At 51.6% G+C, this 13,769-nt stretch overlaps 3 protein-coding genes and 1 non-coding gene across 9 annotated transcripts; 3 read left to right on the forward strand and 1 right to left on the reverse strand.

The window, feature by feature from the left end:
• Positions 1–842: 842 nt before the first annotated feature.
• Positions 843–8,131, reverse strand: LOC9632822. Of its 5 annotated transcripts, XR_002992081.1 has the most exons (8): positions 3,967–8,131; positions 3,744–3,916; positions 3,570–3,687; positions 3,313–3,526; positions 2,946–3,257; positions 2,229–2,881; positions 1,149–2,168; positions 843–1,046 (listed from the first exon to the last, which is right to left on the reverse strand). XR_002992081.1 is itself a non-coding variant. In XM_024672470.1 (7 exons), exons 1-7 carry the CDS (start codon positions 7,945–7,947, stop codon positions 1,278–1,280), a joined length of 6,339 nt encoding a protein of 2,112 aa, XP_024528238.1. In that variant the 5' UTR covers positions 7,948–8,131; the 3' UTR covers positions 843–1,277. The 5 variants fall into 5 exon arrangements, 4 of the variants coding, with proteins under 4 accessions (XP_024528238.1, XP_024528239.1, XP_024528240.1 ...); XM_024672470.1 differs by having other exon boundaries at positions 843–2,168; positions 3,744–3,913; XM_024672471.1 differs by having other exon boundaries at positions 843–2,168; positions 3,313–3,508.
• A 136-nt stretch (positions 8,132–8,267) lies between these two features.
• On the forward strand, positions 8,268–9,495 carry LOC9630885 (probable 2-oxoglutarate-dependent dioxygenase At5g05600). 2 transcript variants are annotated; one of them, XM_024672473.1, is made up of 4 exons: positions 8,268–8,708; positions 8,762–8,964; positions 9,015–9,092; positions 9,148–9,495. In XM_024672473.1, exons 1-4 carry the CDS (start codon positions 8,341–8,343, stop codon positions 9,432–9,434), a joined length of 936 nt encoding a protein of 311 aa, XP_024528241.1. In that variant the 5' UTR covers positions 8,268–8,340; the 3' UTR covers positions 9,435–9,495. The 2 variants fall into 2 exon arrangements, with proteins under 2 accessions (XP_024528241.1, XP_002967596.1); XM_002967550.2 differs by having other exon boundaries at positions 8,762–9,092.
• Positions 9,496–9,584: 89 nt separating this feature from the next.
• TRNAG-GCC lies at positions 9,585–9,655 on the forward strand. Its single transcript has one exon. It is a non-coding gene; the product is annotated as a tRNA-Gly (tRNA).
• A 696-nt stretch (positions 9,656–10,351) lies between these two features.
• LOC9632823 (oligopeptide transporter 4) lies at positions 10,352–13,344 on the forward strand. Its single transcript, XM_002967551.2, has 6 exons — positions 10,352–11,156; positions 11,215–11,312; positions 11,373–11,945; positions 12,033–12,288; positions 12,356–12,538; positions 12,598–13,344. Exons 1-6 carry the CDS (start codon positions 10,572–10,574, stop codon positions 13,216–13,218), a joined length of 2,316 nt encoding a protein of 771 aa, XP_002967597.1. The 5' UTR covers positions 10,352–10,571; the 3' UTR covers positions 13,219–13,344.
• Positions 13,345–13,769: the final 425 nt, after the last annotated feature.

Below are 13,769 nucleotides of genomic sequence, written 5' to 3' on the forward strand. Positions count from 1 at the left end.
GTTGAGGTCTTGCTCAAGGAAATACAGCCTTGGTTGTCACAGTCGCGCCAGCCGGAGGAACGCCAACTTCAGCGAGAAGACGCCTCAACCATATGGATTCCTTGCGACTGCCATATACTCGACCTCACAGCTGGAACACGCCTACGAGGTTTGTGTTTACTGCTCCATGCGTAGAAGCTAAAAGAATAGCCTGTATGGGAACGCTCACAAAAACCTGTGAAGCTGAAAGCTGCTTGTAACAAAGGCCAGAAGACGCGTTAGTACCGAAAAATTCGTTTACAAGCTAGGTTGTCCAGGAATCTGCTTACCACGCTTAGTGCAAACGACCAGATACAAGGGACGCTTCTCATGATCGGTGAAAGGAGATGTATCCTTAGAAAGTTTCAGACCTGCTATCATTGGTGTTGGTTCTGGTGAGCTACGCCCCATGGAACATTTCCGAAGTATGTCCTCCACATACTTGGCTTGGTGTAGGCAAATGGAGCCAATCTCGTTTCCTGTCAAGCTGGATGAAGTCCTTGAGAAGAAAAAATCTGTTTGGTCTCAGCTCAGAGCTGTTGCGGACAAACAACGAATCATCAACATAGACCACAATACAAATTGCGTCATCTCCCACTCTCTTCTAGAAAAGATAATCATCGGCGAGAAGATTGCTTTAAGCCATAGCTGGCTTTGTTGAGTTTCCAACGTAGCGTTCTTTGCCTGGAACTTTCTGCTCGTTTGATGGATGCGCCAGTTGTTCGCTAAATGGTAAGAAATTGATGATACAATTGGTGAATTGATGATGATCACTTATCAAGTATATGTCACATTAATCATATAAATCTAAAAAAATGAATTAGTTCATGGAAATATAATTAGTCTTAGAATTTAAATCATAGACATGTTGTTTTATTACAAAACCACTCCCACGCTGTCAGTCTTTTTGCCCTCGTTGCCTAGTAACACAAACTTTGCTCGAGAGATGTTCTCTCCTCTTCCTCCTCGTAAATACCAATACAAAGCTTTTGCGCGCGGAGCTCTCGGTTGCGCCCATCCATCCCTCTCTGGAATCAAAGGAATGTGAGCATCGCAAGTGAGAGCTTCCTTCCCCTTCGTTCCCGTCACCAAAAGACTCTCTCCTCTCTCTCACTCACTCACTCTCTCACCTCGTCAAAGAAGGAAAGCTCTTGTGCTTTGCGCGATGAGCGTTGAGCGTTTGTGCCTCGTTCCGTCTCGCTTGCTCGCGCCGCGCCGCCGCCTCTCCTCTGTCGCTTCGCCTTGCCACTCGCCTCGCGCTACATGTGTCTCGCGTCCGCCGAGAAGATCTCTGCCGCATGGTGATCACCGCCGCCAGTGTTGATCGCCACCGCCGCCGCTGGAGGAGGAGGCTTCACCACGTACACTTGCTTGAGCTTGGAAGCCGGCGCCACCGACGACGAGGAGCCGCTGTTTTTGCTGCTACCACCGCTGGCATCACCCGCAAATCCTCCTCCACCTCTCCTTCCCTGTTGGCTGTGGCTGTGGTTAGACCATCCTGTTGCAACCCCGACTTTGCCAATGCCGCCACCGTGAGCCACTCTCCTGTCCTGGTGCCCGATCGAGCGTCGCGGGCCAGCAGCAGCAGCAGCAGCACCGGCAGCGGCGGTGGCGACGTAAGAGTGAGGCTGGAAAGTCGGCATTGTCGCAGCAGCACCGCCGGGTCGAGAGCTTCCAGAGTTTGGCCTGCCACCAGCTCCGCCACCGCCACCGCCACCCTCAGCTCCACTCACCGGTTGGACCACCACTCTGGAGTGTAGTTTGCTTCCCGCGGGTAGCGACGAGACCACCGGGCTGGGAGGCTTGAAAGGCGGCGCTGCCTGTTGCTGTTGTTGATGGTGTTGGTGTTGGTGATGTTTGTGCTGTTGTTGTTGTTGTTGTTGTTGGTGTACAGCGAAAGTGTTGCTCGCGTCGGAGCTGGCCGTGGACATGGCATCCCCCAGCCCGAGCTCGTCCAGGTACTGGTCGCTGGCTTCGGCCGGTGCTCCAGCGCCTGCCGCCGCCGCGGACGCCAAGCTCGGATCGTTGGCGATATCGGCTTGATGCTGCATGTGATAAGCCGGGTGGGGGTGCCTCATATGCATCGGGGGAAAGCCCGGGATCGGCCCAGACATCGGTGCATGCGGCCCCGGGACGTGCGACCACTGGGACTGCAAAGAGCAAAAGTGAGCCAGTTGAACGAAAACCAAAGAAAAGAAAGTCTCTTCTACCTGGAATGCCATATCCCTGTACATGTCGAATGGACCAGGAGGAACTACCGAGATGACTGACGGATCATGGCCCAAGTGACGATTACTGTGCGGAGCGTAGAGCATACTGCCACCGCCGGCACCGGGTCCGTTACCACCTCCAGCGTCCCCACTGTTTGTTCCTGCTCCTGAGGACGTAGAAGTCACTGGAGTGTGTTTCCAATCCGGCTGCTTGACGGGAGGTATGTGGGCCGGTCCCATGTAGCTTACACCCAGCTGCCCGAACTGGCCCACGCCACCAAACGGACTGGTGTAGACAAGAGTGTGTGGAGGAATGCTTGGAATCGGTCCGTGGTTGATGAAAGGCCCTGCGAAGCCATGCGGGCCACCGTAGAAGGAGTCAACACCGTGACGCGGATGCCAGTTTAAACCACCGGGACCAGGACGTTCACCGTTGGAGTCGCGTGAGGCCTCACCACCCGTGCCGAATGCAAAAACTGGTCCACCTAGCAAGGTTCCCATCTCCAAACCAGGAAAGCCAGGTAGCGAAGGCAAGTGTGGCCCAGAAGTGGGAGGTCCTCTCAGTGGCATATCGACGGATAAGTCAGCTGGAAGTGAGACATTGATGGTCTCGTCAATCCCCGAAGACTGTGTTGGGTTTTGAGTGTCAAGTCCTGAAACAAGCGAAAGGACACCTCTTAGTTGACATGCAATTTAGAAACTGCAGCATAAAAATACCAGCTGGAGAGCCTTTGTTAGAAGAACCAATAATACCGTGCGACGAAACGAGCTGGTCAGCACCGTGTAGATAATCATCGTTACTGATTGCTGCAACAGCAACAGCTGATGCAGCTGCCTCTGCCTCGGCCGCCTCAGCTTCAGCCTCCGAGTCCATTGTCCCGTCTTCGTTCTCCCGGGAGCGTTTCCCCTTGCCAAACGATGCCAGTTCATTCTCATCTTGTAGTTCTTTTCTAGCACCCAGAAATCCCTCCGAGCGGGAGGGACCCAGCCAAGGGACTGTTGACGCAAATGCTGGCATCGTAACAGCTCCTGCAAGACAAACTTCTCATGAGATCACTTGTCACAAGATCGAAAGCAGCAGTACCGAATTGTATTTTCTCTCCGGCAAGAAGAGAATTAACAGGCCCTGATGCGGCCGCAGGCCGAGGACCTTTCTCTTTCGCTGTAACAGATGGTGTGGATGTGGACTCTAGTCCCGAACTGAGATGCTCTGATAGAGGTACCTGCAAGGGAAGTGGAACTTCAAACCGAGCTGGTTTCATTGCCTCCTCCAGCTGAATCTGTGTAAGCGTAACCACCTATAAAACGTTTCAGACATTGAGCTAATGTACAATGAGTCACCTCTTGATTGGATCGACCAAAACCCCATGCAGCTCCATTAGCCTGCGCACTCTGACCTTCACCAACAATCGGAGGAAAAGCTGGAGCATCGGGAACAAGGGAATTTATCTGTGTTGGTCTGCATGAAAAGAAAAGCCAAAGATATATGATGTGTCTAAAATAAAAGGCACTTACTGTGGACTTCTTGTTCTCTTTTCAAACCCCACTTCAGGATTTGATAGCGAAGCTTGCCTTGTTCGTGAAGTCGTCACTACAACATCGAGGCAATTTGCCAAGGGCATACTGTCATTTTTCGCATCTCTAGGCGGGAAAGGCTTCGACCCGTTTCGTTGCTTGGGAGCTTGCTGCTAATATACAAGATCAGTTGCGAGAAAACCAGCAAGTAGAAGTATAGTACCTTTGTGTGCTTTGGCTTGGATTTCACTTGCTTCTCCTTCTGCAGCTGCCGTTTTGATCTGACTTCGATAAAGTCATCTTCTTCGCTCCCTCCGGAATGGTCAAATAATCTTTCGGAAGAAGCCAGCTCTGCCGCTTGCCTAGACTTCTCATTTTCGTCGTCACCTTTAACCCCCTTCCGCGGTACATAATGTCCACGTTCTGACAAGTTTGGCGCTCTGAAATCCAGACTACCCCGACGATTAGGCTTCTTACGAAAAGATTCTGTCGAACTATGCCCCTCGTGCCTCGCTGACCATTGCTTCGCATCAACTTTCTCTTGAAAACGACTGTAACCAGAGGTTTGACCATCTGTAAAAGATGGCTTCCATGAATCCTGGGCTGCGGCTGCTGGTTTTCCGGCGTCTTTCTTGCGCTTTCCATCGTCATGTTCAGTTACCTCCACCTGTTTTTCGCTCGCCGAATTATTCTGGACCGGAGACTGGAGTACTGCGCCTCCCTGGCCATATTGATGAGTCCAAAACGTCCTCTCAGGATGTGGCTGCATTCGAAACTGCTGCCCATGAACGCCTTGTTGGCCATCCATGTTCATGATAGAAGGCTGCATCATTGCCTGAGGATGAACCGTAAACGAAGGCAGTAGTGGTGCTTGCTGACCAATCTGTCCAAACTGAAACTGAGGTGGCGGCTGGAGGTGTGCGACGTGATGTCCGATGGGAGGATGTAGTTGAAGTGGCATTTGAATGGAGCCAATCTGAATCGCTGGAATCGAGCCTTGAAGAAGAGATGTACCCGGAAGAAGTCCGAACTGAAGGGTCATTGGTCGATCTGGCATTGGACCTTGCATTCTCGGCCTGGAATCAAGTAGAGGAAGCTGTGGCGGAACAAAACTCGGTGGATGGTGAAACGGTTGCTGCAGCCCGGCTGGAGAAGGCTGTGTAGTTTGCAATGGTGACGGCAGTAACGCAGCTGGGACCTCAGAAGTCTGAACAACTTCAATGACCTCGCTCTTGAGCTCAACTTCCTCCGACTTGTCTTCGTCGACAGGAACGGCAACACTGTCGAGTTGAGTAGCCTCCACCACTTCAGTCTTTGGGAGCACCACGATCGAGTCCACGAGTTCTGACAAGGTGGCGTTCAGATCTGCTGCATCAATATGCTCTACTTCTTCGTGAATCTCCGAGTTGAACTCCGACTGCTCACCGGTGCCCTTCAAGATGTCTTCTTCGTGGCTGATATCAGACCTTTGCTCTTCATCAACCGTCTCGTCCACCGTTTCAGAGATCTCTTCCTCGAAATTTGGAGCACCGGAGACTTCCACTGTGCTTCCACCCTGTTGTTTCGTGTCAGCCTCTACAGCTTCAGCAGTAACGTCGATCTGTACATCGCCTACGCTACATGCTTCGTCTTCCGGAAACATTTCCTCGGCCATGTTCTCCACATCGGTTACTGTTTGAGACGGAGCAACATCTTCTCGTAGATCTGAAGATGAAGTGACAGTTGACGCAGCTGATTGACTTCCAGAAAATGACGGCTTCTGAGAATGTGTTCTTGTTGGCGGAGGCAACACACGGGGCTGCTTTGGAAGCGACTGCCGCAAGCGTCCGTAGGAAACTCCATCAGGAGCATCGTAGCTGCCGCCATACGAAGTTGGCGAAGGAGGTGAAAATGGTCTGCTCTCCCTTGGCCGCCTGCTCCAACGTCTATCGTCTTCCATGAAACCGTGTTCTGGAAAGTTGTTTGGACGCGGGGATCCGAACATGTTTCGCAGCTGATCGCCGTTTGAGGACCATTTGTCTTCCCGATCTTTCCTGTAACTGTCAACAGGCCCATCCACGTTCCCGTAAAAATTATCACCTTCATCTGGAACTCTGCGCCCCGGAGAGTGCATCATACTGTTGCCGTGATCGTTGGGGAAAGACGAAAGATCGCCCAAATCTCTTCTCCAAGACGCAGAAGAAAGTCGTGACCGATCATCTCCACCACGAGGGACCGGCTCACGAGTTACCCTGTGCATGTCGGGCGATCGTAAACGGGAGCTGGTTTGATCCTGCTGCATCCGAAAACCAGAAATTCTGGAAGTGGCTCTGTCGTCGTTATCATCTAGCGCCTTTGTTGTTGTTGCTGGAATATTGCTGTCACCAGGGGCCTCCACTCCATTTTTCGGTTGTTTTTTCTCCATCTCACGTCTAGCGATACGCTCCTCCAATTCAAGAAGTTTTCGACGTGCATTCTCCTTTCTCCTTTCCTCATCCTCCACCAGTTTGCGCTTTTCCTCTTCCCGAGCTCTCTTAGCTTCTTCAACCTTTCGAACGGAATCAAGGGCCTCCTGCTCTGCACGGGCTGCAGCTTCCCTGGCCTCTTCTTCAAGTCTTTGCTGGCGCTCCTCTTCTTCCCTTGCCTGACGCTCTCGTTCTTCCTCCTCCTTTCTCGCAAGCTCAATTGCTCTCTCCCTCTCTTCGATCTTTCTCTGCCGTTCCTGCTCTTGCTCCTTCTGAACTCTCTCAAGCTCCGTTTCGAATGACTCACGTTCCAGATCGCGATAGCTGACTTCATTCGAATCTTCCCTCTTCCTCCGCATTCTGTACTTCAAATCCATCCGAAGATCCAAGTTTGGAAGCTCCGGAAAATCTCTCATAAACGTATCTTCAGAGTACGGGCTACGGACTCGGACCGGAAGATCAAAACCTCCATTTCGTGCACCAAGCCTTCCCCTGTCGCCGCCCGGTTTGTTGAAAAAGCTCTCCCTCGAAAAACTATCACGATTGTGGTGGTAGCTATCGCGCATCCGCCAACTATTCCCTCTAGAATCCGCCTCTGCTCTATCAAAACCGCTATTCCTCCCAAAGTTCCAGTCGTTTCTCCCGAAGGACCCCTCTCTATCCCAGCCGAAGTCCTGCGCTTCCCTGCTACGACCATACTCGGGCACATCCCTCCTGTAGCTCGCTCGCTCATCTCTTTGAAAAGCCGGTCGAGCAAAAGAAGACTGTCCGTAGCGCGGTGGATCTTCCCAGTCGGGAGGCTTGGACACGGAAGCCGTCTCTCGTTCATCGTCAGCCCAGTTGGAAGTGTGCGTCAAGTGAATGAGAGGCCCCGGTCTCAAAGACAAGTCATTCGGCTTCCTGTTCTCCTTGAGAGAAAAGTAGCTCCGGACAGACTCGTCTCTGAGACCACCCTGCTTGGATTGCGGCTGGAGAGTTAGAACCGGCGACGGCGGCTTGTAGCCATCATCTTCATCCAGCTCCTTCTCGAACTGGTTCTGCGACAGCTGCTGCAACTTGAGCTGCTGGTGCTTCATCTCTCGCTGCTTGTCCTTCTGCCGCTGCTGGATCTCCCGCTGCCGCTGCTGCGACGGCACGGGATTGAGAGGAGCAGCAGCCTGGAGCGTCGGAAAATCCTCCCCGCGCAGCACCACAGCAGTGGGAGCACGAACTGGAGCAGCAGCAGCCGCAAGAGGAGCGCCACTGCCCCGAGCAGCCGGCGGCGTGTACTTCCCTGTTGTCCTCGGCGACTGCTCCGAGGAGATCACCGCAGCTCCGCCGCCGCCGCCCTGCGCAAAGTGCTGTGCCTGAGCCATCCCCCACCCGTTGGACTTGAGATGGCCATCGCCCACGCCCGGATCTTCCACCAGCGCTTGCTGCTGCTGCTGGATTGGGGCCTGCTGCTTGGACCATCCCGAAACTCCAGTCCCCCCGACGAGCGTGATGCTAGGGTCGTTCCCAGCGTGCTCCTTGCGAAGAGAGGGGAGATTCACGGGCGCTGGGACTGTGAGCTTGGGCTGTGCCGGCTTAGCCTGCTTCCCCGGCGGCGTTCGCACTGGCCTGGCCAGGACGAGCATACCTCCGTGCGTGCCGCCATGCAAATACCTCGATTTCGATCCGCCAGAGCCGATGTTCACACCCGACAATGCCTGCTTGCCATAGAGATCGTTGAGATTGGACGACGCGAACCTGGATCCACCTCCGCTCGAGGTCCTGGCCATGAAACCCTAGAACCTACTTCGCTGCTCCCGCTGCGGCGCTGAGAAATCGGCTGGAAGTCTGTGCCGCGCATCCAGCTGCTAATCTGGCACGAGACCGCGAGGGGTCGAAGATCTAGACGATGAACGATCAAAGCGCGTTGCAGCGCTCAAGCCCTAGGACTAGGGCTGCCCCGGGAATGCGGGCTTAGATGCAAAAGCCCTAAAAAACCCAAAGCTTAAAGCCCGGCATATTCCGTCGGTTGGAAACGTATCTTCCGGTATGTATTTTCCGGCAGTCAAAGGTCTAACGTTATGGTTTAGGGGTTTAGTCTTTATTTCTTTGCGATGTTTTGATTCTCATGCTTCGCAGAGGGCATCGTATAGATAGAGAGATCGCTAGGTTATCTGACAGCGATGGCGATCGACGAGGAGGCGAGCATCCCTGTTATCGACCATAGCGCGTTCGTTCTCGGCGATGAATGCGCCAGGGTGAAAGCTCTCGCCGAGATCGACAGGGCGTGCCGCGATTGGGGATTCTTCCAGCTTGTGAATCATGGCCTCGGCGCCGATCGCCTGGAGAATATTTTGCAGTGCACCAGGGACTTCTTCGCGCTGCCGTTGGAGAGGAAGCTCGATCTCGTCACGCCGATGTCCCCGATCGGCTTCCTTAACCAGAGCGGCGCCAGCGGCGTGGTGGATCGGAAGGAGCATTTGCTGTTCTTCGGCCTGGATCATCCCAGCGTGCGGCACAATGCGTGGCCGGAGTCGCCGCACGGCTTCCGGTAAAGGCTGGGAATCTTTCTCTCTTTATGATCATATTGTTCTTGTTCTTTAGGGGCGTGGTGGAGGAAATGATGCGCGAGTGCGCGGCTTTCTCCAAGCTCCTGACCAGAATTTTGTTCGAGGCTCTCGGGCTTTCGGGCGATTGCGCTCGCGAGATCTACAACAAGGAATCCGGCGACTCATTCTTGCTGCCATTCTACCCGGCCTGCCCCCCCGACTACGAGCACGAATTGGTTCTCGGCCAGCACAAAGACGGTGGGATTTTGACGCTTCTCTCGCAGCTCAACGAAGTCCCCGGCCTCCAGGTTCTCAAGGACGATCGCTGGATCACAGTGAAGCCACTCAAAAACTCCCTCGTCATCAACGTTGGAGACGTGATGCAGGTAAGAAAAGCTCGATCAAACTTTGCTCCATCGATCTTCGATTTTGATCGATCAGGTGTGGACGAATGGGCGATACAAGAGTGTGATGCACAGGGTGGTGAGGAGAGAGAACGATCGATTCTCGATGGCCTTCTTCCACATCCCGGGATCCAGCACCGAGATCGCTCCTCTCGAGGAATTCACCGCCCACGAGCCACCGAAGTATCGCAAATTCGTCCAGGGAGAGTACATCCAACTGCGAATGAAGAACAGGAGCATGGGAAACAAAGCCAAGGAGGTGACAATCGAGCACTACGCCGTTTAAAATCGGGTTTAGCCTTAATAGCTTTGATTTTCAAATAAGCACTGCAAGTTTTTTTAAAGTTTAAACTTTTTAAACTAATACTTACAATAGAATATGCCATGGGAATCTAGCTGAAAGTTTAGTAAAGGTTATTAAGGAATCTAAAAAAGTTTTTTATGTCAGAATATGCTACGAGAATCTTTATCTAAGCACTGCTGGTCTAGTGGTAGAATAGTTCCCTGCCACGGAACAGACCCGGGTTCGATTCCCGGGCAGTGCAGGTTTTCTAAACTTAAGCTTTTAAACTAATCAAAGGCTATTACAGATTATGTAGCTAATGTCTTTTTACGTTCATCTAAGCACTGCTGCAGAACAGACCCGGGTTCGATTCCTGGGCTGTGCAAATTTTATAAAATTATACTTTAAAATCTAATCAAAGGTTACGGGAATACTCATCTAAGCACTGCTGGTCTAGTGGTCCCTGCCACGGAACAGACCCGGGTTCGATTCCCGGGCAGTGCAGGTTTTCTAAAGTTAAGCTTTTAAACTAATCAAAGGTTATTACAGATTATGTAGCTAATGTCTTTTTACGGCAATCTTCATCTAAGCACTGCTGCAGAACAGACCCGGGTTCGATTCCTGGGCTGTGCAAATTTTATAAAATTATACTTTAAAATCTAATCAAAGGTTACGGGAATACTCATCTAAGCACTGCTGGTCTAGTGGTAGAATAGTTCCCTGCCATGGAACAGTCCCGGGTTCGATTCCTGGGAGTGCAAACTTGTTGAAGTCAAAGCTTATGTCAGAATATGCCAGAATATGCCACAGAAATCTAACAAGGCTGTTAGGTCGCCCGTGAGCGCAATGGATGATCCACACTCGTCCAGGCGGTTTGCGCGGGTAGGACCTACATTTCGCCATGGCGCGCGCCACGATCTACGCGCCGTGTGAATCGAGCGGCCTGGCTCTCCGTGTGATCGACGATATCGCGAATTGGATTCATCCAAATCGCCGACAGAGGCCAGGAGGTCGGTCTTAGTGCGAAGATGGTCCCGAGTAAACGCCAAGAAAGTTTCGTTTTCATGGGGAAGAGCGCCAGCCAGCTTGGACATTATTCCTCCTTGTTTCATACGAAGTTCTCACTTGTCGGCACACTTTGGTCTCGCAAAGGAGACAGATCGAGGCCAGTCTAGAGGATGGAGGCAGAGAAAGAAGCTAGAGATCTTCACGATGGCAAAGAGAATTCGCAGGCAGGAGGAGAAGATCAAGATCATCAAGTTGGAGAAGAACCCAAGCTCAAGGATGAAAGTTTGGACCAGGGAGGATCCGAGAAAGAAGAAGTTGGAGAGAAAGAAGAACAGTCTCCGATCGAGGAGGTTGCTCTCACAGTCGACACTAGCGATGATCCCAGCCTCCCGGTTTACACTTTTCGGATGTGGACGCTGGGAGTCGTGTCGTGCGTGCTGCTCGCGTTTTTCAACCAGTTCTTCGCGTACAGGACGGAGCCTCTGATCATCACTGCCATCTCCGCGCAGATTGTCACGCTCCCGCTCGGCAAACTCATGGCTGCAACGCTGCCGACGAGAAAGTTTTCGATCTTCGGCCGAGAGTTTTCGCTCAACCCGGGGGCTTTCAACAAAAAGGAGCATGTCCTCATCACCATCTTCGCAAACACCGGTGCCGGCAGTGCTTATGCCGTTGGAATCGTCACGATTGTCAAGGCGTTCTACAAGCGAAGAATGGAATTTGGAGTGGGCTTGCTCATCACAATCACGACTCAGGTACTAGAGTCTTTTATGCTCTTGAACTTCATCTAGAAAACTTGTTCTTGTGATACAGATCATTGGCTATGGTTGGGCTGGGATCTTTCGCAAGTATTTGGTGGATCCAGCCGAGATGTGGTGGCCTTCCAACTTGGTGCAAGTCTCGATCTTCAGGTACGCGGTTGCTAACTTCACACTAGAATAAAGTTTCTCTTTGTTCTATGATTGAAACAGGACTTTGCATGAAAAGGATGTCCGTCGAAAGGGTGGACTGACGCGACTACAGTTTTTTCTCATCGCGCTTACCTTCAGCTTTTGCTACTACACATTCCCGGACTACTGGTTTATTTCCTTGAGCTCCTTGTCGTGGGTATGCTACGCCTGGCCAAAGTCGGTCACAGCACAACAAATAGGCTCGGGGTTTTATGGACTTGGCCTGGGAAGCATTGCTTTCGACTGGGCCGCCGTAGCTTCTTACCTCGGCAGTCCACTCGCGAGTCCCTGGTTTGCTACTGCCAACGTGATGGTGGGATTTTCACTCTTCATGTACGTGGTCACGCCGCTCACTTACTGGAGCAACCTCTACGGGGCCAAGAGATTTCCTATATTCTCTTCGGGGCTCTACGCAGACGATGGCTCGGAATACAACTTCACCAGGGTGATCAAGGATCACAGTCTGCAACTCGACTACGATGCTTACAACTCGTACAGCAAGCTCCACCTGAGCAACTTCTTTGTGTTTACTTATGGGGCCTCGTTTGCAGCGCTTACTGCGACTCTTGCTCACGTAGCCATTTTCCATGGCAAGTAAGTTTTTCAGTCTTGTTTTCTCTTTTTTTTTGGCTTTTGCATGCTGTTTTTCTTGCATTTTCTGATAACTTTCGACCATTCCAGGGAGATTTATTCTATGACAACGAGTGCCTTGACATCTCGCAAGGTTGACGTGCACACTAGGCTGATGATGCGCTATAAAACCGTCCCACAGTTTTGGTTTCTAGGAATGATGTTCGCCTCTATGGCGCTCGCCATTTTTACTTGTGAGTACTTCAACTCCACAGTTCAGCTGCGATGGTGGGGGCTGTTATTTGCGTTTGGCATCGCCTTTATTTTCACCATGCCAATCGCCATAATCGCCGCGACCACAAACCAGGTATGAAGCCGTCTTTGGTTGCAAACTGTTCCTTGACAAGAAAATAGTTCTTTCCCTACGCTTCCAGGTACCCGGTCTAAACGTCATCACCGAGTATCTCATCGGCTATGTTTATCCAAACCGGCCAGTCGCCAACGTTCTCTTCAAAACTTACGGCTACATAAGCATGACTCAGGCCGTGAGCTTTCTATCCGACTTCAAACTCGGGCACTACATGAAAATACCTCCAAGGTCCATGTTCACAGTCCAGGTAGAGTCACTCGAATCAAGTTTTCACTCGGCTCTACTTCTTTGTTCATCTTTGCACAGGTTCTCGGCACTGTCATCGCAGCCACCGTCAACTTAAGCACCGCCTGGTGGCTGCTAAGCTCCATCAAAGGCATCTGCCATCCCAGCGAGCTCCCGCGAAACAGCCCCTGGACGTGTCCCAACGACACCGTCTTCTTCGACGCCTCGGTTATCTGGGGATTGATCGGCCCCATGAGAATGTGGGGCTCTCTCGGCCAGTACAACCAGATGAACTGGTTCTTCCTGGTCGGGGCTGTGGCACCCGTGTTCGTCTGGATCGCAATCAAGCTATTTCCCAAGCAGCGATGGCTGAGGCTCGTCAACATGCCGATTCTTTTGGGAGCCACCGGAGCCATACCACCGGCAACAGCAGTGAACTACTGGAGCTGGTTTCTCATGGGCTTTGTCTTCAACTATCTCATCTTCCGGTATAGGAAGGCGTGGTGGCAGCGGCACAACTATGTTCTATCGGCTGCCTTGGACGCTGGCGTCGCGTTTATGGCTATCTTGGTTTACTTTGCCACCAGGATGGGAGACTACTCTGTGAACTGGTGGGGGGCTACCATTGATAATTGTCCACTGGCAGCGTGCCCGACTCAACCAGGAATCGTGCCCTTCCTGGAGAGTTGTCCAGTTCCTTAAAGTTTTCCAAGAACTTGGAGAAGTTCTTGTGAAGTGGGACGCTTATTATTTGGTAGCTTTTTCTTTTGTATAGATGTGTTGTAACAGGAACTTTCACTAATATATTAGAAAAGAATTAGAAAGAAATTTCATCTCCTTGACAATCAACTTTTTAGATGCTTTCAACTGGTTCTTTGTCAATCAATGATTTATTATGAATATTTCTATAGAAAAGCAATAGTAATTTGATTATAATAATTATATTACCGCTCTCTTCATACCATCTCTGATTAACTCTCAGTAAAGTTCTATTTAAAATCAATTAATTATATCTTGGCTTGCGATCTTGAGCATGCGAAGCAGGCACTCGACAAGATAGCTAAGATCGACAAGGTGAAGCTATGCACGTCAGGCGCGATCACGGATCTCCATATCCAGGCGTTGGGAAGCCACCGGTTAGACCCGGCGGCGAGATCGCGTTTGTAGGCCGTGAGGAGCTACTGCGAGCGGCTGAGACTCCACGCCGACCAGCGCTCGTTGTTGGCAAGAGCTGCTTGTTGAGGGCGCTGGCT

The sequence above is a fragment of the Selaginella moellendorffii genome, unplaced genomic scaffold (assembly GCF_000143415.4).
Source record: "Selaginella moellendorffii unplaced genomic scaffold, v1.0 SELMOscaffold_9, whole genome shotgun sequence".
Lineage (NCBI taxonomy): Eukaryota > Viridiplantae > Streptophyta > Lycopodiopsida > Selaginellales > Selaginellaceae > Selaginella > Selaginella moellendorffii.